The sequence below is a fragment of the Gorilla gorilla genome, chromosome 4 (assembly GCF_029281585.2).
Source record: "Gorilla gorilla gorilla isolate KB3781 chromosome 4, NHGRI_mGorGor1-v2.1_pri, whole genome shotgun sequence".
Lineage (NCBI taxonomy): Eukaryota > Metazoa > Chordata > Mammalia > Primates > Hominidae > Gorilla > Gorilla gorilla.
In genome coordinates this window covers 164,176,306-164,198,975 of record NC_073228.2, presented here as the reverse complement: position 1 = coordinate 164,198,975, position 22,670 = coordinate 164,176,306, and the positions used below count along the sequence as shown (strand labels likewise).

Here is a 22,670-nt window from a genome sequence, read left to right as displayed (position 1 = left end):
TAAACATACACCCCACATACAGATGTCAAACCAACACACAGAATGAGCCCCTGCACAATCACACACACATTTAAACATGCACCCCACATACAGATGTCTAGCCACTATCGTGTACATCTAACCACTGACGTGCACTCCAGTTGTACACCAAGCTGCCATCTTGGACATGTGCATGCATGTGTGCATACACCGAACAGCCCTGATGAAAATTTGGATAAACGCACGTACGCACACACACAACTAAACACATCCCTGTGATTTATCATCACACTCAAGTACATGCACACCTTTGCAAACGCGTGGGAAACAATCACTGATCACTCTGGCGCACAAAACCTCCAAATACACTAACAAGCTCTACAAACGCAGAGATGCATCGACACACCCGAGTTGTCATCAGCACTGCAAGTTTTTTCCAAACAGCTGCTAAAAAGAGAATGCTGCGCTGCGGGCCAGCCCACGTGACCGGGAGGAAGGCTCTCCCGCCCATGACGGGATGGGAAAACTATGCCTGGGGCCGGCGCTCGGCCCGGCTGCTGCCGCTAAGGAAAGCCGGGACGCGGAGCCCCGCCGAGAGCTTCTTTGCTGCGGACGCCCCTGGACGTGGCGGGCAGCCGCGAGGGTGAGTGTCCCGCACCGCGGTCAGGCGGGGGCAGCAAGTGCGCGCGGGGAGGAGGAGGAGGAGGACTCGCACTGCTGCGGGCGGGGCGGGATGCGGAAGGTGGGAGAGCTGCCAGCGCGCCTTTATTGCGGGCTGGGCAGCTCCTGCATTCCTGCCTCTCGACTTCTGCCTTCGTATTATAATACAAATTAACATGTTTTGAGTCCTTACTGTGTGCCAGGCTCTGTGCCCAGTGGTTTACCCGTTCCAATAGTAACACCCGTAGCTCTGCCATCTATTGAGCGCCTACTTTGTGCCAAGTCCTGCCAGCACTTTACTTGTGCTCTTTCATTTTCATGACAACAGATTATCCCCGTCTACAAAAGAGGAACTGGGCTTAGAGACATTAATGACTTGGACAGGGTTGCACAGCTAGTAATTGATAAAAAAGGGACTTGAAGTCTGGTAAATCTGAGTCCAATACCCGAGCTAACAATCACAGTTAACATTTACTGAATGCATTATTTCACTTAACCTTCACATTTATTTAAACATATGATACAGACTGGCAAACTGAGCTCAAAAGGTATTGAACGGCAGGCAGAGATTTGTACCCAATGCCTCATGACTCTCTTCACTCTCCTTCCCCACCTAAACTACTTGTCTTAATATGCTTTGTCCTTATTTCTCCATCCCCACTGCTGCTGCCCCATTCTAGGACCTCGCTTTTCAGCTAAACAGTTGCAGTGGGCCCTAATAGTCTCCCAGCCCAGGTCTCTCCTCTGACACCATGAGTCCCTTGCATTACCTCATTGTGATCCTCCTCTGCTCCTTGACCACAAAATTGCCCTGCTTGGAAGCCTGCAGAGGTCCCTTCCTTAGACTGGCCATCTCTCAGAGACCCTGTGTTTCCACCATGCTGAAGTAGCAGTAATAGAAAGACAATGTCTTACATAGGTCAATCCAAGGCTGGTGCTCAGTTAGCACTGTTAAAAATCTGTCCTCTCACATCCTTATTTTTGCCCTCCCTCTGCACCATTCTGTAATTTATTCTGTCATCTGGAGTAATTATATCAATTACTCCTGCTTTCAACTGCCCGATCCTCAAACTCTCCGCACATTTCCAAGCATCACTACAGCTCTTCATTGTAACACATCAGATTCACTGCAGAATTTGTTTCCTCCAAAATGTCTGACTTCTCCCCATCTCCTAGCAGGGATACCACACTTACCTGTCTTCCAATCCTTAAACCTTAGGGTTACCTTTTGTTTTAAATGTTATAAAAGTAACGATGCTCATCACAAGAAATTCGAACAGTTCAAAAAGGTAGAAAGAGAAAAGTAAAAGCCCACACACTCCCTCCCAATTCTGAAAGGTAACCCCTTAACAAGATTGTGTCTTTTCGGAAAGTATTTCCCCAACCCTTCTGTACATATATATACTCTGTATTTGTGCTGTTTTTTTTTTTTTTAAACTCAAAGAGAAGCATACTTTACATTCCATGGTACAACTTGCTTTTTTCACTTAACAGTGTGTCTTCGCCATATTTTCATATCTGCATACACAGGCTTACTTTGTTCTTCTAATGGGCATAGTGTGTCATTGTATGGATGAACTGAGATTATTTTTCACAAGGCTGGAGTCACGTTTGAAGCCACTCTGTCTCCATCGAATATTCAGCAAGTTCTCCAAGGTGTCACTTTTTTCCTCTGCAAATCTCCCTATTCTTCCCCCCGTCTCACTATTCCTTCTCTTATGCTGACCCTGCTGATCAGACAGCCTCTCCTGCTGTCTCAATCACTGATGCTTCCTACTCCTGAATGTTCACTGTGGGGTAACAGAGTCTCTCTCCACACCCACAGCTTCACCCACTCCTTCTTCCTGGTCAAAGGCCTGCCAACCTTAATTTACCTCTGTGAGATGAACTCTTGCATAAATCAAACTTCTGTTAGTTATATTCCATTTTAGCTTCTCTTTTTTTTTTTTTTTTTTTTTTGAGAAGGAGTCTCGCTCTGTTGCCCAGGCTGGATGGAGTACAGTGGCACAATCTCGGCTCACTGCAATCTCCGCCTCCTGGGTTCAAGCAATTCTTCTGCCACAGTCTCCCCAGTAGCTGGGACTACAGGCGCACGCCACCTCACCCAGCTAATTTTTGTATTTTTAGTAGAGACGGGGTTTCACCATATTGGCCAGGCTGGTCTCAAACTCCTGATCTTGTGATCCGCCCACCTCGGCCTCCCAAAGCGCTGGGATTACAGACATGAGCCACCGCGCCCAGCCCATTCTAGCTTTTCTTTTGAAAGGAATTATGTGCCAAATATTTTTTCAAGCAAATAACCTTCCCCTGGATTTGTTCACTTCTGTTAAGCGGCTTACTCCTATAACACACATACACATGCGCATACACATCACTGCCCTGTTAGTAACTCCCCTGTTAGCTGAGGGGCCATGGTAGAGGAGCATGAGCTCTGGGCCCTGAGCCAGCAGGCCTGAGTTCCACCCAAACATTGACCTAGGAAAAGTAATTTTTCCCTTTTCTGAGCTCTGTTTTCTCTTCTGCCAAGTGGAGATGACAGTATCAGCCTCTTAGAAGTGTGGGGATATTTAAAGGAGATATGAACATCAAAACTTTGAAATAAGAACACACAACATACATGGAGAATCATTACTTTTTTCCTCTAGATTAGGGTTTGCAAACCCAGATACTGACAGAGACTGTGCACAATGTGTATAGGAATGGGATGCATGACATTTGGGAGTGGTGAGGACTGTGGACACTCTAGAACACAGGCTCTCTGTCCTAGTCAGTGTGGGGCACCGTGACAACACCACAGACTGGGGAGCTGCAACAATAGACATTTATTTCTCACGATCCCTAGAGGCTGGAAGCCCGTCATCAAGGTATCTGCAGTGTTGGTTTCTTCTGAGTCCTCTCTCTGTGGCTTGCAGGTGGCCATCATCTGCTGTGTCTTCACATGGTTGTCACTCTGTATGTGTCTGTGTCCTGATCTCCTCTTAATGTAATGACACCACTCATACTGGATTAGGGCCTACCCATATGACTCATATTACCTTGGTTACCGTTTTTAAGGTCCTATCTCTAAATACAGTCCCATTCTGATAATCTAAGAGTTAGGACTTCAATGTGTGAATTCTGGGGAGACACAAGTCAGCCTGTAATACCTTGTCTCAAGGGGCAGCTACCTGTTGACCTGCCCAAATGCAGGCTCAGTGCTGCCCAGATCCTTCTGCTGCCCAAGAAAAGCTGCAAACGTCGATGTTAACAGAAAATCTCCCAAGTTTTACATTGGCAACAATTTCAAATTAAAAACCCAAAACAAAAAGTACAGAGTAGTCTGTGATCTGTGTGAGGCCACTGATAAGCCAACTGATCCCTGCTTGTCTAGGCTATAATTTCCTCAGTGGCAGGGGCATGTTCCATAGCTTTTTAATCCTCCTCAGCCAGTCTCTGCACGTTGTTTATTTTTATTTTTATTTTTTTGACAATGTCTTGCTCTGTTGCCCAGAATGAAGTGCAGCGGCACAATCTCTGTTCACTGCAGCCTCTGCCTCCTGGACTCAAGCGATTCTCCCCACTCAGCCCCCCAAGTAATTGGGACTACAGGCATGCACCACCACGCCCGGCTAATTTTTGTAGTTGTTGTAGAGATGAGGTTTTTTCATATTGTCCAGGCTGGTCTCGAACTCCTAGGCTCAGGCACTCCACCTGCTTTGGCCTCCAAAAGTGCTGGGATTACAGGTGTGAGCCGCCACACTCAGCCTGCACATTGTAATATTAACAAAAAGTTAAAAGCTAATCATTGAATGACTAAATTTGAATTTTACAATCTTGTTTAAAGTAGGGCACACCTGTAGAAATCCTGTACCTCTTTGCATTTATGCCCAGCTATACAATTGCATCAGCCATTATAACTGCTTTCATTGCCATTGATGCCAAAGTTTGCAAATGTTCAGCTCCTCACAGGGTCACTGTTATGGCCACTTTACAGATGGGGAAACAGCAGACCCAGGTCTATCCAGGTCTACCCAGGTCTGCTTGTTTACTCTCATGAGTGTGGCAACCTTCTCCCATGACATCATCTCTCTCTTTGTTCTCAGGAATGATTATTGTATCAAAAATCACTACTGTTACTGAGTGCTTACTGTGGGCTGGTTGCTGCATTATCTCATTAAATATTCACAATTACTCTGTAAGGGAGGTGTGAGCAGTCAAATTACTCAAGGGAGGCATTCCTAAAGACCTCAAATAATTCAAAACTGGTGTCATTAAAAGCTCACGGGCTGAATGGAAAACCAAACATCGTACGTTCTCACTCATAAGTGAGAGCTAAGCTATGAGGATGCAAAGGCATAAGAATGACACAATGGACTTTGGGGACTCAAGGGGAAAGGGTGAAAGGGAGTGAGGGATGAAAGACTACAAATAGGGTACAGTGTATACTGCTCGGGTGATGGGTACAACAAAATCTCACAAATCACCACTAAAGAACTTACTCATGTAACCAAACACCACCTGTTCCCCAATAATCTATGGAAATTAAAAATTTTTTTAAAAAGCTCACCTGCTGAAGAATGGTAGATATATCTGATTACCTGTTAGGACAGTGCTGTTATGTGGCTATAGCATAAACACAGTTTACAACTTACAATTCACACTGCCTTACAAGATTCTTGACAACTTTTAACTTGGGAAAATTGGGGTTATTTCAGATTTCACACATCAAGTGAAACAATGAATATTCAAATTCAAATAAGACCATACAGTATTATTTTTCTCATTTTACAGACAAAGAAACTGAGGCCTAGAGAGATTAAATAGCTTGGCCCAAGGTCAAACAGCTGGAAAACGACTTAACCACCAGACCAGCTCGTGCTTCTCTAGGGGTAGACCTGTATCTGATTTTTTTTTTCTTTGTAGAGATGGCGGGGTGAGGTGGGGTGAGGGTCTCACTTTGTTGGCCAGACTGGTCTCGAACTCCTGTCTTCAGGTGATCCCCCCACCTCAGCCTCCCAAAGTGCTAGGATTATAGATGTGAGACATTGTGCCCGGCCCTGTATCAGAAGTTTAGGGTTACTCTGAACGCCCATCAGGGCCTGACCAGAAATGACTCCATGGAAGTTCTTGGGTTCACCCAGAAAAGTCAAGGAAAACTTAGCCTTTTCTCCCCGTCCCCTTCAAAGTTCAGATTTTGTTTCTCTCCCTCAGTTCTTAGATCTTCAAGTGTAGTCCCTTTTATGTCATTCCCAGGGATTGTTGCCTAATCCCAAAATTTCCTTCCCCTACCGCCTGCCTGGTCTTGAATGCTGTTATGTCTAGATGCTGTTAGGTGCCTATTACAAAGGAAAAGGAGAGTGAGGCTTTTCTTTCCTGGTTACACAGGTGTGCCGGCTGGATGCTCAGGTAAGCAGACAGTTATAACCTGCCCAGGTAGTTCTAGGGATCAGAGTGGGCCCTACAGGAGCAGCAACTACATCTTTTCACCTCTAATTCCCCAGTGTCTGGCCTCAAAGGCAGTAATAATAAACCATACTATGTATTGGGTATCCATGTGCCAGGCTACAGTATCATGCACACATGCACACCTCATATCCCATTTGGCCCTGTCGCTTGATGAAATGAGCACCATCCCGCTTCTTCCCTGGTCTTTGTATTATGGAGCACAGACACGCCAGGTGGCTCAAAGTTGTGGAGCCAAGGCAATACCCCATCCTTCCCTCAGAGCAGAAACAGCAAGGCATGAAAAAAGGCCCAGCCTCCCTAGGACTTTTTTTTGGTAGCACCTGACAGAGCCATAACTCAAACTAATAAGTGAAAATGGGAATTTATGAGAAGCTACAGGAGTCTCTACCTGAAATGCATGCAGGACTCAGGGTGGCAGATCAGGACTGGTTTTTGTTAGTTCAACTGCAGTTAGTGGCAATTACAATTTTAAACAAGGTCTTAAAACTCGTATCATTACATTCAACATCCATTATCTTGTTTGATTTTCGGAAGGGCAAGAAATAATAAAATAATAGAAGCTAATGCTTTTATACCTCTTGCCATATGCCAGGCCTTATTCTAGAAACATTAAATCCTCGTAACAACTGTCTAAGGTAGGTTCTATTATTATAGTGTTCATGTTGGAGAGGAGGAGACTGAAGGGGAGAGATTAAGTAACGTGTAAACGTACTACAGCTAGTTCATGGCATCTGAACTCACACAGCTATGCTGGAGCTATTATGGAAGCCACCATGCAGCTATTGGAGACTTGAAATGCTCCAGTCTGAATTGAGATCCGCTGCAAGTGTGAAATACATCACTGGGCTTCAAAGACTTAGTACTAACTTAAGAATGTAAAATGTCTCATTAATAATTTTTATGGTGATTACATGTTGAAATGATGATATTTGGGAAATCAAGGGCTAAATAGCATTGAAATTAATTTCATCTGTTTCTTTTTTACTTTTTTAATGTGACTACAAGACAAACTGACACATGTGACTTGCGTCATTTTCCTATTGGGCTGAGCTGCTCACACCCACTCCCCCACCGCTGTAGTCAGGCACGTGGAGACTGGCCCTGAGGATGCGATATGGGGATGTGAACACCCTCAGCCGCCTTCTCTACCCCTCACATCTCACACAGCTGCTGCATTCTTCTCTCCCATGGCAGTCTTTGGTCTCCACGTGGCAGAAAACAGCTGCTTGATGGCTTTGTCTTCAGCTGCTCCAGAGCCTGACTCTTGCCCTCATTGTGCAGAAGAGGCAGCTGAGGCTCAGACGTGCAGCAGGCCAGGGCCCAGGGGGTGGGCTCCACTGCCCACCACGTTATACACCACGTTTGTCATTTTGTAAAGGCTGGGCTTGTATATATTAGAAGGTATAATTCTTCGGCTTTAACATACGGGCTGATTTCCTGTGTGCTTTCAGGAATTCTTGCTGAGACAAACCCCTGGCTTCTGAGACCTTGTTAGATCATGATGTGTCCTTGGATCTCATTTTCTAGGCTGAACCAGAAATGAGGAGAGAGAAAATAGCAGATCAAATATTTTCTGAGGCATCCTGTCAAGTGGGCCCCAGGACTTTTAAGCCTCTGTATTTAGACTCTGGATTCTGGACAGTTTCCAAAAGGACACTGATCTTGAGATCTGGAGAGAGGGGACATTTCGTGAGTACTGTGAGGAGCGGCAGCCAGCCGCTTTTTCCTCCAAAGGATCTCTTTAGCTTTTCAGAGAAGCTGGAGAGGACTGTTTCCAATTTACTTCCTGGAATTCAGGGAGGGTGTGGAGTGTTTTTTATTATAGTATTCTATTCTCCCATCAAAGTGGATTTTCAGCAAGCTTCATCTGCAAGCAAGCCTTGTCCCTTTTAACACCAAACACAGGGAGAATTGCCCTGCTGGGCGAGATTTGGGTGTCCTCCTCCACCAAGGATGAGGCCTCCCCTGAAACACTCCGGGGGCTCCCAGTGGGAGTTCAGGACTGTGATCCCTTAGTTCAATTGCAACTAGTAACAATTACAATTTTAAATACGACTCTAACTTTTGTATCACGTTTTGTTTTCAAATCCACTATCTTATTTGATTCTCTGAATAACCCTGTAAGGCAGACTGGGCAAATGTTAATATCTCCATTTTACAGGTGAGGAAATGAAGGCCCAGATAAGATGAAATGACTTTTTCACAGTCACACAATCAGTAAGTTACAAAACTAGGACTGGGACCCCAGTCTTCAGAATCCAAGCCCAGTCATTGCACTTGGTTTTCCTCAGTAGCCAAGTGAGGCTTTGTCATCCGCACGTTTATTGAGACCTTGTGATCCCCTTGTTTTATAAATTATACTAATACCGGTGGGCTGGGGAGGTCCTCAAACGCCAGTGGGACCTCGACCCCAGCCAGTGTCCAGGCTCTTGACACCATCTCAAGAAGGAATTCAAGGATGAGTCAGAAAATTGTGAGAGTATGGTGATTTTTTGCAAGGGAAAACAGTACACACTCAGGAAAGGGGGCTGTGGGCATTCTCAAGAGAGAGTTGGGCGGAAGTGTTTGGGGTTTCTATCTTTATGGGTTTCTTTAACCAAGAGGTGGAATATTCATGAAAATTCCTGGAAAAAGGTGGAGATTTCCCAGAACTGTGGTGCCACTCATTTCTACACCAAATATGGGTGTTCTCGGAGCTGTCGTGGCACTGGTGGGTGTGTGATTGAGTACATGAATGAGCGTATAAAGAGGTCCTAGGTGAAACCTAGATCAAATCCATCACCATGTTGGGTCCAGTGGGTCTTAGCCAGCTTGGTCCACACCCTGTTTTTCAGGGTCTTATCGGTCTATATAGCCTCTAATCATGTCAAATTGCTGCCTGGGATTTTTCTCCTATGACCACCCTGGATTATTCCAGTCTCCGTAAGGGTGGCCAGTTCATTCAAGGTTATTCAACAGCTGCGTGTTGAGCACTTACTCTATGCAGTGCTGCGCTAGGCTCCAGCAGCCCAACTGAGAGCAACATGCAGGGCCCATACGTTCCTGGACCTTCCATTCCAGGGAAAGAGCCAGAGAGTTAACAAGTCAAGAAACAAACAAATACATAATCACAAGTTGGGCCAGGTGCCTTGAAAGAACAGGATGGGAGAAGAGCATATGCAGGATGGGTGCAATGCTTTGGATCACGTGATCAGGGCAGGTCCCTCTGAGGAGATGATATGAGACCTGAGATTTGAAGGATGAGGCTGGCAGCTACCTGAGGGCTTCCCAGAGGAGGCTAAGGATTGGGGGCATTTTAGGCACAGTTCTTTCCAACTGTGGAGCGTTTACAGTGTCAAACACTGGGCTAGATAGAATCTTTGAATGCATTCCTTCACTCACTTCTCACACAAACTCCCTGAGGTAGGTATACTATTATTTTCATTGCATAGTTGAGGGAATCAAGTGCTGGGTGTTCCATGGCTCTTAACCACGGAGTTAAATGCCACTCCTATCTGTCAGTATGTCAAAACCTGATAACCAACAGGTCAGATTTATTTGAGCATAATTTACATCTTCCAATCTGCAACGGGAGACTGTTCAGCACCCAGGCCTAGTAGGCTTGCTCAAGACAAGTATTCCTGGAGCTTCTACTACTAGCAGACACATTCAGGAAGGATCAATGAGAGGCCCACATCCCCACTTTTGGCACCTCTCACATCACAGTCTGGGCAGAGGGCCCTTGGGAATAAACCAGAGGGCCATGTCCTGTGGGCCAGGAGGAAGACTTCCCTGACAGTAGACCCAGCCTGTGGCACTTTAGCTCCTAGCGCTTTTCTAGAACATGTGTATTGATGAATCATTAGCTACTTAACAGAGAGATGAGAAGCCCAGGGACTGGGCAGCTGAAAGCCAGACTTAAGAACTCATCCAAGTTCAGCCAGGTACGGTGGCTCACACCTGTAATCCCAGCACTTTGAGGCGAGGCAGGTGGATCACGAGGTCAGGAGTTCGAGACCAGCCTGGCCAGCATGATGAAACCCCGTCTCTACTGAAAATACAAAAAATTAGCTGGGCATGGTGGTGCACACCTGTAGTCCCAGCTACTCAGTGGGCTGAGGCAGGAGAATTGCTTGAACCCAGCAGATGGAGGTTGCAGTGAGCTGAGATTGTGCCACTGCACTCCAGCCTGGCAACAGAGCGAAACTCCATCTCAAAAGAAAAAAAAAAGAACTCATCCAAGTTTAGCAACCCACAATTCCATTTCTGGGGTTTAACCAACTAATATTTTTTATCCCTTTAGTAGGAAGGCTCTAATGAAGGCTTCCATATTCAACTAACACCTTCCCACCCCCAGAAAGGACAATTTAGGAACTCAGATTGTTTTTTCACAGGTGAGAAAGGACTAATACTTACCTCTCTTCCAGTTAATTGGACAGCTCTCTATGGAGCACCTATTCTATGTAAGGCATTCTGCAAGGCTGGCCCCACCCTAGGGGCCAGAGAGGGAACAACCTAGCCCCTATACTGTAAGGGGTCAAAAGCAAGGAGGGATTTGATCTGATTCGGGTTAGAAAAGCAGAGGAAAAAAGAACAGATTTGTATCAAGGGGTGTCAGTGCTCTCTCTTCTGGATTTCAGCCACTGTCTGGTTTTCTCTTCGCTGTGAATTTTCTTGAGGGCAGAGTCTGCGTCTCCAACACTTACTAATTAAGCAAATATTTCTTGAACATTCACTGTGTGTGAGGAAGTTTGAAGCCAGGTGGCCAGCTGGGGTCCTGTACTCATGGAGCTTACATTTTAGTGGAGACACATGGGGGAGGCAACCAAGTAAAGTGAATATGGGTGAGTGGTTTCAAGTGCTGGAAAAGAAACAAAGAGCTGGGAAAAGGGAGCTTGCAGAAAGCGGGCCCTGGCTGAGAGGGCACGTCAGGGAATGCCTGGAGGAAGTGACACTTAAACTGAAATACAGCAGATAAAGAGCCAGCAAACCAAGAGGGTGGAGCCGTGAGGTTACTGGTGGAGTGGCTGGAGCCTTGGGGCTGAATGGAGCTTGGCCTAGAAAAGGTAGGGGGGGTGGGTGCTGGGCCAGAGGAGCCGAGGGAGCCAGGGAGGAGCTGAGGTTGGGGCAGGGGCTAGAGCCAGCTCAACTGGGTCATTGTAAGCCATGGCCTGGGTTCTGATGTTTGCTATTTTAAGCCAGCACCTACTGGAGGGTCTTGGGGAGTGACACCCTGATCTTTTGGTTCAGGCCTTGGAAACTCCCCCATTAACACACCAGAGGGGCTTATGGTGGGGACGCAGGGCCCAGGAGGCTGTCCCCTCCACGCCTCTCATCACCTTGTCTAATCCAAGTGTGGGCCTCTCAAAGGACAGGAGGTTTTGCTCAAGCATTGATTTACTCCAGCACCCCAAGAGAGAGAAAAAGCATCTTGTACATTTTCAAAGTCATGTACTGTGTGTGTAAAAATTGTAAAATAAAATACGGGGCATCAGAGAGATTTCTCTATGGCTGTGTGTGGTTTTGGCATATGCTTCAAGGTCTTTTCTGTAATGTGGAATATTTAGGGGGAAAAATATAAGAAATGCTGACATAATGGAAAGCATTTGGGTACTAGGATCAGCCAAACCCAAGTTCAAATATAACTTCTGCCACTAACTACTTGTGTAAACATAAGTAAATTAGCCTCTCCAAGTTTCAATGTCTTTTATAAAATGGGGGGAAAATAGCAGGGGCAGGAAGCAAGGTGGCATGGATTAAGCATAGTTTTCAGAGGCACACAGACATGGGTTTGGATGCCATCTCCATTAATCCCTGATTGTGTGACTCTGGGTAAATAACTTCACTTCTTGGAGTATCTGTTTTTTCCTCTGAAAAAAAAAAAATGGGACAATAAGGGCTCAGGTAAGCTTCATAGGGCTCTAGTAAGCTTTGTATAAAACAATGCAGCAGGCTGGATGCGGTGGCTCACGCCCGTAATCTCAGCACTTTGGGAGGCTGAAATGGGTAGATCGCTGGACTGGAGTTTGAGACCAGCGGATGACATGGCAAGACCCCATCTCTACAAAAAATACAAAAATTAGCTGGGCATGGTGGCACGCTCCTATAGTCCCAGCTACTCGGGAGGCTGAGGAGGGAGAAACACTTGAGTCCGAGAGGTGGAGGTTGCAGTGAGCCGAGATCACACCACTGCACTCCAGCCTGGGCGACAAAGTGAGACAAAAAAAGCAATGTAGATACAGGGCTTCACACAGTGCCTGGAACATTGTAGGTGCGTAATAAGGTCAGTTTGCTTCTGCCTTGGTTTCCCCATCTGTAACTGAAGAGGTTGGATTAGATGGTTCCTTGAGGCCCTCCCCAAGTTCTTGATTCTAAATGTATTTAAAAGGTGCTAGCTGAGAGTGGTGGCACACTCCTGTAGGTCCACCTACTTGGGACAGAAGGCTGAGGCAGGAGGATCACTTGAGCCCAAGAGTTCAAGGCTGTAGTGAGCTCTTGCACCACGCACTCCAGCCTGGGCAACAGAGCAAGACCCCCATCCCTAAAAAGAAAAAAAAAAAAATTAAAGAAAGGCCCTGGAAGAGTTAATCTGCCTGGATTCCTTGGGGCCTTAGTGCCCCTCTAAGCACCCTGCCCCCCAGGCTTTCTCAACACCCTTGTGTAGAGAGTGGGGTGAGGGTGGGGCAGGGCACAAGCTGGGAGCAGGGCTATTTGGAGCCTTGTTTTTCTTGGAGGTGTTGTGGAGGCAAGGAGACTCTCCTCTCCCTCCCTTCCTCTAGGTTTGGAACTAGAATCTAGTCTCCCCGCCTTTATTTCCAAAACAGTTCCTGGCTCTAGCTCCCAAGACTCCTCTGGGACTCCAGGAGCTTCAGGCTCCAGTTCAGAAAACGCTTCCTCCCTGTGTGTCTCAGACATACACCCTTCCACCCAGGCACTGGGGCCTGCCCCAAACCAGCTTTCGCAGACAGGCATTCCCTCTTTGTCCAGAGAAGCTGGTGCAAGGCCATTGTGGGCAAGAGAGCAAATCCGCCTTCCTCTTGTGGAGCCTGTGTGGCTGGGCATGGAGGTCAGAAGAGAGAGGGAAGTTGTCAGCTGTGACAGATGGTTCCCTTTCTCTCCCTCTCTCTCATCCGGCTGGCTCTCTTTTCTGCCTATCTCTCTCCCTCTCTCTCGTCCGGCTGGCTCTCTTTTCTGCCTGTCTTCAGCTAGCTGTTTGCAGGATTCTCATCTGCCTCGAAGACTCGCTTCTACTTCCTCCCTCCCTCTCTCCCTACTGCAAAATGGTTGTAGACTGCAACTTTCCAAATCATTTCGAACCTGCTTTAAAAATTCAGTTTCTATTCTGGGGGTCCCAGATGTGCTGCAGCTCACAAATAAGGCCAACCAGTTTTCCAAGACTCTCCTAACGTAGACAAGGGAAAGAAATGGTGATTCGCAGGGCCTGGGGAGTGTCTAGGCCGTAGTTTTCCAAAGCACCTGTCATTCATGTAACATTTCCATGATGTTTGCCGTACCTGCCTACCATCTCTACTATTATTTATCCAACCTAGGTTGAGCAAGTGTGACATCAGAAATACAATCAAACTGCGTCCTTATTTTTGCCTACCCCTCCCTACTTATAATTTAGTCAGTGAGGGGAGCTCCTCCTCCCCCTGGTTGAAGTCTCCACTCCCAGGCAACCCACACCTCAATTTCCATTCGAAGGTGAGATTTCTTCCTGCTCCCCCAGTGAAGGTGTGAAACGGGCAAGGCCATCTGCTCTCCTTGTCAGCTCACCTCTTTCCAAGTTGAAGGGAGGGGAGGTACAGGGACAGGAGGAGGATTTCTAGATGTTTCACGACTGGGGCGGGCCTAGACTGCTCTGTGTCTCTGTGCCTGGCAGACATTTAAAGCTGTCTTTTCCATGGGGGCCTTTTGCAGGCTCTTTGGGAGTAACCATTTTGGGCCCTGTGATTGTCACACTGCTGGGATGTGGGCAATGAACATTTTCCTTTCTCTGCAAGTCTAGGCCTTCCCCTCAGCATCTGTTTCCAGGGTTAAAGATCCTGGAGGGGGCAGGAGGAGAGGTATGGTCAGCCTCTTTCTGAGGGGAACAGCCAGAGGCAGCCAAAAAGCCTGGACAGGCTTCAAGAGCCAGGGGCCAAGCAGAGTCTGAAGGGAAAGGGGATTGAAAGCCCAGAAGGAAAAATGAGTTCCAAAGGTCAATGCCTGAGTAATGCCCCTGCTGTGCAACCAGGACCACAGCTGCCGAGGATCCCCCTAATACTTAAACGCTCTGATTGGATAGCCACAGGCTGAGTGAGGACTACAAAGCCCACAGTGCTTTGTATCTGGAAAGAGAACAGATTGAAGTCTGAAAGCCTCACCATTGGAGCTAGAAGAGACCCTAGAGACCATCTACTCTAGTGGTTCCCAAAACAAGGTCTCTGGACCACCATCAGCAGCATCCCTTGGAAACTTATTAGAAATGCAAATGGTCCAGCTTCACCCCAGAACTAATGAATCAGAAACTTTGGGGATAAAGCCCAACAACCTGTGTGTTAACAAGCCCTCGAGGTGAGTGTGATGTGCACTGAAGTTTAGGAACCACTGCTCTAGCCCAGCCCCTGTTGTTCAGGTGAGGAAACTGAGGCCCAGAGAGGGAAAAGGGTTTGCCTAAGGTCACAAAGCAAGTTGCCATTTTATAGTTAATCGCATGGCAGGAAGTCATGCCTGGGATGTTCCCCCTCCTGGTTTCATTCTTGAGAGAGAGGCTGTTAATTACAAAGCAAAGGAACTGATTTGTTGAGAGATCTTGGGCAAGTTGCTTATTTCTGCTCTGGGTCTCAGTTTCTGCGTATGCATAGTGAGGGCAGGGAGTAGATACCTCCAGGTGCATAGCACACTGATCTCCAGTGGGATCATGCTATTGTTGCCATCAGCCTTAAGGACACGGTCTAGCCTGGGACAGGAGGGCACAGGCTCTGGATCTGGACGGCCTGGTTCAAACCTTAGCCCTGCCATCTACTCATCGCATGATGTAGACCAGGAGTGTCCAATCTTTTGGCTTCCCTGTGCCACATTGGAAGAAGAATTGTCTTGGGCCACACATAAAATACACTAACGATAGGTGATGAGCTTAAAAAAAATCGCAAAAAATATCTCACGATGTTTTAAGAAAGTTTACAAAACTTGTGTTGGGCTGCATTCAAAGCCATCCTGGGGTGCATGCGGCCCACAGGCCCTGGGTTGGAAAAGCGTGATGTAGACACATTGCTCAACTTCTCTGAGCCTCCGCTTCTTCTCCTGTATCTATTCTATAAGGGTATTGTGAAGATCAAGTAATGAATGGAAAGCTCTTAGCACATGCCTGGTGCACAGGAAGCGCTTGGGGGAGGAGCTGCTACCACGGCCTGCCAGGGTCACTCAGGTGATGGTTGACCTCCACTCAGTAACTGAATCCTCAGCCCTCCTCATGTGCAACCCTGAGTCTCCCATGAGAAGCAGACTAGTTGCAAAGTCACCTACAATTCAAACATTATCCTTGTAGAACTGTAACTTTCTATTCATGCCACAGATTTGGATGAAACCATGGATCATTTCTCTCCATTCACAGCTCCTCCCAGTCATCAGTCTCTGGGTCATAAGTTCTGCATCCATTTCAGCCACTCTGGAAGATGATGGTCTGATGATGAGGCCTCACCCCCGAGACCCCTTCAAAGTGTATTCTGGGTAATGACTCCACTCACCCAAATACGTCCTCAAGATATGACAACTCTGTCCACATCACATCTACTTGTATGTGATGCAGGAAAGAGCAAGAGACAGAAATCCAACTGAGAGTATCCCAGCTGCCTCCTCCTGTGCATCCCCTCTGACCAGCCCCAGGTCAGCTTGGTGGCCACACTCACCTGTCACAGCTCTCTTGCCTCCCACAGGTAACCACCATGATCCCCTGGGTGCTCCTGGCCTGTGCCCTCCCCTGTGCTGCTGACCCACTGCTTGGCGCCTTTGATCGCAGGGACTTCCGGAAAGGCTCCCCTCAACTGATCTGCAGCCTGCCTGGCCCCCAGGGCCCACCCGGCCCCCCAGGAGCCCCAGGGCCCTCAGGAATGATGGGACGAATGGGCTTTCCTGGCAAAGACGGCCAAGATGGACACGACGGCGACCGGGGGGACAGCGGAGAGGAAGGTAAGAGGCCTATACCTGCCACTCTCGTTCCCACCTGGCTGACAGCATCCAGCATGTGGGGGGCGTCATGAAGTTAATAAAACTAGTATTAATCCTCTTCATTATAAATCAAATTACTATTTACTTATAAATCTATCTATCTATATCTATATCTATATATATTTTTTCCCCCTTGAGACAGAGGCTTGCTCTGTCGCCCAGGCTGGTGTGCAGTGGTGTGATCTCAGCTAACTGCAACCTCTGCCTCCTGGGATCAAGCAATTCTCCTGCCTCAGCCTCCTGAGTAGCTGGAATTACAGATGCATGCCACCATACCTGGCTAATTTTTGTATTTTTTAGTAGAGAGGGGGTTTCACCATGTTGGCCAGGCTGGTCTCAAACTCCTGACCTCAAGTGATCCATCTACCTCGCCCTTCCAAAGTGCTGGGATTACAGGCATGGGCCACTGTGCCCGGCCTCAGAGCAGTTTATTCTGAAAGGAACATGGGTATTGAATTTTGTGTTCCTGCCCCTGGTGCACCTTTGGGTTGCTAAGTGACTTTGGAAAAGTCTCCCAAAATATTACTGAGAACTCTTGATAATTGCAAGTGACAGAAACTCAATTTATAGTCCCAAATGGAATGTATTAGCCCATAAAACTGAGACATCAGGCCAGGCGCGGTGGCTCACACCTGTAATCTCAGCACTTGGGAGGCCGAGGCGGACAGATCACTTGAGGCCAGGAGTTCAAGACTAGCCAGGCCAACATGGCAAAACCCCATCTCTACTAAAAATACAAAAAATTAGCCAGGTCTTGTGGTGTATGCCTGTAATCCCAGCTACTCTGGAGGCTGAGGTAGGAGAATTGCTTGAACCCAGGAGGCAGAGGTTGGAGTGAGTTGAGATCGTGCCACTGCACTCCAGGCTGTGAAACAGAGCAGGACCCTGTCTCAAAAAAAAAAAAAAAAAAAAAAAAAAAAAAGCCTGAGAAGTCCAAGAGCCAAGCTCCAGGAATAGCTGAGTCCAGGAGCTCAAATATCATTGTCAGGGCTCTGCTTCTCTCTGTGTTTGTTGTATCCTCACAAAGGCTGGAAGTTCTGAAATAGCACTGCTGGGCTCCAGCCCACATCTTCCTGGCTTCATCCACAGAGCAAATCTCAGAACAGCCAATTCTCCTTGGCCACATGTGTATCCTGGACCAATTCCCTTGACCAAGGAGGTGAGGTGCCTCCATTTGCAGGGCAGGCTCATGGACCCACCCCTGCGTGTGTGTGAGTGGGTGGTGGGGGCAGTCAGTCATTGTGACTGACAGCCCCGCTAGGACCGTATGAAATGAAATGGTGAAGGGCAACTCCCCAAAGGAAGGAATGCCAGGCAGACGGCGAGCAGAATGGATATACTCTACAGACCTTTCCGTTGTGACATTCCTTATATCTCCAAACTTTCACCCCAGCAACCAAGCACTTTTCAGTGTCAGCGGCATCCCTAAGCCTACATTTTAAGCAGTAGAGAAATATAATAATTTTTATTTGTATGGCATTTTAATATTGACAAAGCACTTTTGAACATGTTGCCCATCTGACCATCCATATTGTATGCCAGAGGGATTTTTATTTTCCCCATGTTACAGATGAGGATACTGAGAGTCAGAGTGATTCAGTTGATAGCAAAATGTCATCCTTGCAAGAACGTGAACTTTGGAAACAAACCTGGACACTGATTTTGACAAACTACTTCTCTCCAAACCATGGTTTCCTCATCTCTAAAATATGGATAATAATAGCACCTGTCTCACAAGGTTGTGGTAAAGATGAAATAAAACAATGTATGAAGCACCAGTCTCAGCATAGACATACAATAAATGTTAGGCACCCTGTAATTGACTTATTGAGCTCACATAACATGCAGATAGCTGACTCCAAATCCAGGTCTTTTCCTACCACACCAAACTAATTCCTTCAAAGGTACCTCCTCCCCAGGAGATTAGTATAAAAGTAACCATCGTAGCTTTAACTGGGGTGGGTCTTCCAGCGTGCTGGGCACTGGTGTCATGATATCCAATTTCCTGACCACGGCGGCAGACTCAGGTCTGGACATGTGCTCCAAGCAGGCCAGCTAGAGTTTTCCCTGAGATTTGCCTATGGATCCTGAGGGACAGAGTCTCTGCTGTTGACTTTTTCCCCAAATAGATAAAGCTTACCAGGAAGTTCTACCATGTACTGGGGCTGCCTTTGGCCATCTGTTCTGCTATGTGTTGAGTCTCTGCAGAGAAGGAAGCCACCACACCAAGGAAGGCAGTGTTGGGAGAGTCCCAGCGCATGTAACTCAAACAAAGCTTGTCACCCTGGGGCCAATTCAGGATAACATCCAACCACCCGCCATCACCACACATACAAATTCACCTCCAGAAAAGTCTTTCAAGAGTAAAGTCAGCTTTTCCCAAAGTCTCTCAAAAAAGGTAAAGAAGAGGGAAGCACATTATATAATACATGGTAGGACCTCCTGGTAAGCTTTTTAATCTATTTGTCTCCCGCCAAAATCCCCAAGTCAAAATGACTTGGAGGCTGCGTGGTGGCTCATGCCTGTAATTTCAGCAGTTTGGGAGGCCAAGGCAAGAGTATTGGGAGGCCAGGAGTTTGAGACCAGCCTGGGCAACATAGGGAGACACCATTTCTACAAAAAATTTTAAAATTAACTAAGTGTGGTGGCGTGTGCCTGAAGTCCCAGCTACTCAGGAGGCTGAGGCAGGAAGATTACTCGAGCCCAAGAGTTTGAGGTTACAGTGAGCTATGATCGCGCCACTGCACTCCAGCCTGCATAACAGCGTGAGACTCTATCTTTAAAAAAAAAAAAAAAAAAAAAAAAAAAAAAAAAAGATTCTGTCTCTATTCCTCTTCTCTTGGCCCCTTTTCCCACCTTTTGTTTATTTTCATTTTTTCAAGAAATAGCTTTGTGACTTTTCTGAGTTTTATTTTTTCCCATTCTTTTTGTTTATTTTTAATTATATGAGTAATATACAAATACAGTCTCATTGTAATATATTCAAACAATGCACATAAAGCAAAAGTCCTCCTTACTTACTACCCCTTCTCATCCTTCCCTCACCCTCCAGAGGTAACCACTATTAATTGGTTAGGTATGTATTCCTGGCCTTTTTCTGTGTATTTACATATGTATTTAATAATACCAGGCATTGTCAGGCACTTAACATAAGCACTCTGTTCCTGAAAATCAAGTGTTCAGTAACAAAATGCAATTTGGAAACCTCTTTCCGAATTATGTAAAATAGGAAAAATTCAGATGCATTACAGATTAACTCAAAACTCTAAAACACAGTGAAATGCCTACATACAAATGTATAAGAAACAAAGTAACTTGTTAGGATGTAAAATGCCTAAAACTTTACTTCCTTGATCACCCAGTTCATATGGTTCTAACAACCTTGTGTCGAGTGAACTCAAGTCATTATCCATATAGGTTTTGCTTAAAATGTTGTATTGAGTTGAGGGGACATAAACTAAATTGATTTTATGCAATCAGTAGCCAAAAATGTTGGATTGAGAGAAATGTGCATTTTATGAAACATTAGAGTATGAAACATCAAAAAGCCTTCTAAAGGAAAACACTACTGGGGGAATTGTTCTGCAGGGAATGCCAGCTAGTATTTAGGAACGTTTGCTATAGGCCAAGCACTCTTCTATGCGTTTAAATGGGTGTAGAAATATTTAGCACTGTGGGCCGGGAGCGGTGGCTCACGCCTGTAATCCCAGCACTTTGGGAGGCCGAGGTGGGCAGATCACGAGGTCAGGAGTTTAAGACCATCCTGGCTAACACGGTGAAACCCCATCTCTACTAAATATACAAAAAATTAGCTGGGCGTGGTGGCAGGTGCCTGTAGTCCCAGCTACTCAGGAGGCTGAGGCAGAAGAATGGTGTGAACCTGGGAGGCGGAGCTTGCAGTGAGCGGAGATCGTGCCACTGTGCTCCAGCCTGGGCGACAGAGCAAGATTCCGTCTCAAAAAAAAAAAAAATTAGCATTGTGGATTCCATTCCTTTTGTTTTTCTAATTTTTATTTTTTAGAGACAAGGTCTTACTCTGTTGCCCAGGCTGGAATGCAGTGACACAATCATAGCTCACTGTAACCTGGAACTCGTGGGCTCAAGGGATCCTGTCACCTCAGCCTCCCAAGTAGATGGGGCTACAGGCACATGCCACCATGCCTGACTAATTTTTGTATTTTTTGAGAGACTGTCTGGCTACATTGCCCAGGCTGGTCTCAAACTCCTGGCCTCAAGCAATCCTCCAGTCCCAGCTTCCCAAAGTGCTGGGATTACAGACGCGAGCCACCATGCCCGGCCTGCCTTCCTTTTAACACAAAGGGTCTGGCCACCTGCTCTTTCCTCTTAGTGTATGTTAGAGAAGGTTTCATAGAGCACACGTAACTCTACTTTTTTTTTTAACTTCTGCTAGAAATCCACAGTATAGATGGACCATAATGTTTTTTATCATTTGTCTTTGGATGGGCATTTAGTTGTTCCCATTTTTTGCTATTATAAGCAATGCTGCAATAAAATCCTTGTACACGTGGGCAGGGCTTATATGCACTAGGCAGGGATTTTACTAAGATCAATGTGTTGAAATCAAGAGGCTTTTTCCAGTTCTCTTCTCAACCCATTACCAGCGCAGCCCATGGAAGGATTGAGCTGGCAGACAGACCAGACCCTTCCTTAGAAGGCAGGAAAAGGAAAGGGTGTGAACAGTTACAAGTTATTCTTTTTGCCCTGATCCACAGTGATTCTTGAAGGTAAGTATCATCATTTCCATTTTCCAGAGAGCTAGCATTAGGATTTGCACCCACTTCTATGTGTCTGCAAAGCCTTCTTGTTCTTTCTATTACCCAAGCCCTCCTTCTCCAAGATTGGAAGACCAAGGCGCACCCCTCTGCCTAGGTCTGTGAGGACCCTCCATAACACCAGCTGCTCTGTCTTCCAGGTCCACCTGGCCGGACAGGTAACCGGGGAAAGCCAGGACCAAAGGGCAAAGCCGGGGCCATTGGGCGGGCTGGCCCCCGTGGCCCCAAGGGGGTCAACGGTACCCCCGGGAAGCATGGCACACCAGGCAAGAAGGGGCCCAAGGGCAAGAAGGGGGAGCCAGGCCTCCCAGGCCCCTGCAGCTGTGGCAGTGGCCATACCAAGTCAGCTTTCTCGGTGGCAGTGACCAAGAGCTACCCACGGGAGCGGCTGCCCATCAAGTTCGACAAGATTCTGATGAACGAGGGTGGCCACTACAATGCTTCCAGCGGCAAGTTCGTCTGCGGCGTGCCTGGGATCTACTACTTCACCTACGACATCACGCTGGCCAACAAGCACCTGGCCATCGGCCTGGTGCACAACGGCCAGTACCGCATCCGGACCTTTGATGCCAACACCGGCAACCACGATGTGGCCTCAGGCTCCACCATCCTGGCTCTCAAGCAGGGTGACGAAGTCTGGCTGCAGATCTTCTACTCAGAGCAGAACGGACTCTTCTATGACCCTTACTGGACAGACAGCCTCTTTACGGGCTTCCTAATCTATGCTGACCAGGATGACCCCAACGAGGTATAGACATGCCAGGGTGGTCCTCCAGGCAGGGAACAAGCTTCTGGACTTGGGCTTACAGAGCAAGACCCCGCAACTGTAGGCTGGGGGTGGGGGGTCGAGTGAGCGGTTCTAGCCTCAGGCTCACCTCCTCTGCCTCTTTTTTTCCCCATCATTAAATCCAAACCTTTTTATTCATCCAACCATCTATTTATTCACTTCTTTTTAAAGTATCTACTGTGTAACAGGCACTATGTTATTCTCTGAAAGATGCAGCAGTGGACAAGACAGAGTATCTGTCCTCATGCAGCTTACATTCTAGCAGGAGATACAATTTACAAATATACAAGCAAATAATATAATATTATGCCAGGACAGAAATGAACATGCCATGGTTGACAGTAATAGGAATAACAGGAGACAGGGAAGAGGTGGAAATTTGTTTCTTTTTTTAAATTTGCCTTTTTAGGTTTACTTACATACAGTGACTCTCCAGATTTTAAGTTGACAACTCAGTGAATAATTTTTACTTATTGAAACCTCCATGTAGATCAAAGAACAAGCTATTTCCAACTTCTCACCTCCCTTCGCCAAAAGCTCTCTTAAGACCCCTCTAAGACAGTACCTGGAAAATTTCCATTTTTGAGCTGAGTTCCAAAGAAGGAAATAGAGCAACGCAAAGGCCTCGAAAAGAGGTCTCCAGCAAAAGGCTCTGCAAGTGCAAAGACCTTGACAGGAAAGAGGGAGGGGCCAAGGTAAGAACTGAGAAGGGAGGCATGAGGCGTGAGGCTGGAAGATAATACAGAACGTCCCAGGCCATGGCAGAGCTCGTTCCATTCAGAACGTCCCAGGCCATGGCAGAGGTCGTTCCATTCACG

At 46.8% G+C, this 22,670-nt stretch overlaps 1 protein-coding gene across 2 annotated transcripts; it reads left to right on the top strand.

The window, feature by feature from the left end:
• Positions 1 to 467: 467 nt before the first annotated feature.
• Positions 468 to 21,998, top strand: C1QTNF2 (C1q and TNF related 2). 2 transcript variants are annotated; one of them, XM_055387521.2, is made up of 4 exons: positions 476 to 622; positions 15,981 to 16,233; positions 21,206 to 21,223; positions 21,428 to 21,998. In XM_055387521.2, exons 1-4 carry the CDS (start codon positions 497 to 499, stop codon positions 21,817 to 21,819), a joined length of 789 nt encoding a protein of 262 aa, XP_055243496.1. In that variant the 5' UTR covers positions 476 to 496; the 3' UTR covers positions 21,820 to 21,998. The 2 variants fall into 2 exon arrangements, with proteins under 2 accessions (XP_004042978.2, XP_055243496.1); XM_004042930.4 differs by having other exon boundaries at positions 468 to 622; positions 21,206 to 21,998.
• Positions 21,999 to 22,670: the final 672 nt, after the last annotated feature.

Excerpts from the sequence above, each read along its gene's own strand:
- C1QTNF2 (XM_004042930.4), top strand. The coding sequence starts at position 497 with ATGGGAAAACTATGCCTGGGGCCGGCGCTCGGCCCGGCTGCTGCCGCT. Across the intron at positions 623-15,980 it reads CGTGGCGGGCAGCCGCGAGG|GTAACCACCATGATCCCCTG; the intron begins GTGAGTGTCCCG and ends TGCCTCCCACAG. Across the intron at positions 16,234-21,205 it reads GGGGGACAGCGGAGAGGAAG|GTCCACCTGGCCGGACAGGT; the intron begins GTAAGAGGCCTA and ends TCTGTCTTCCAG.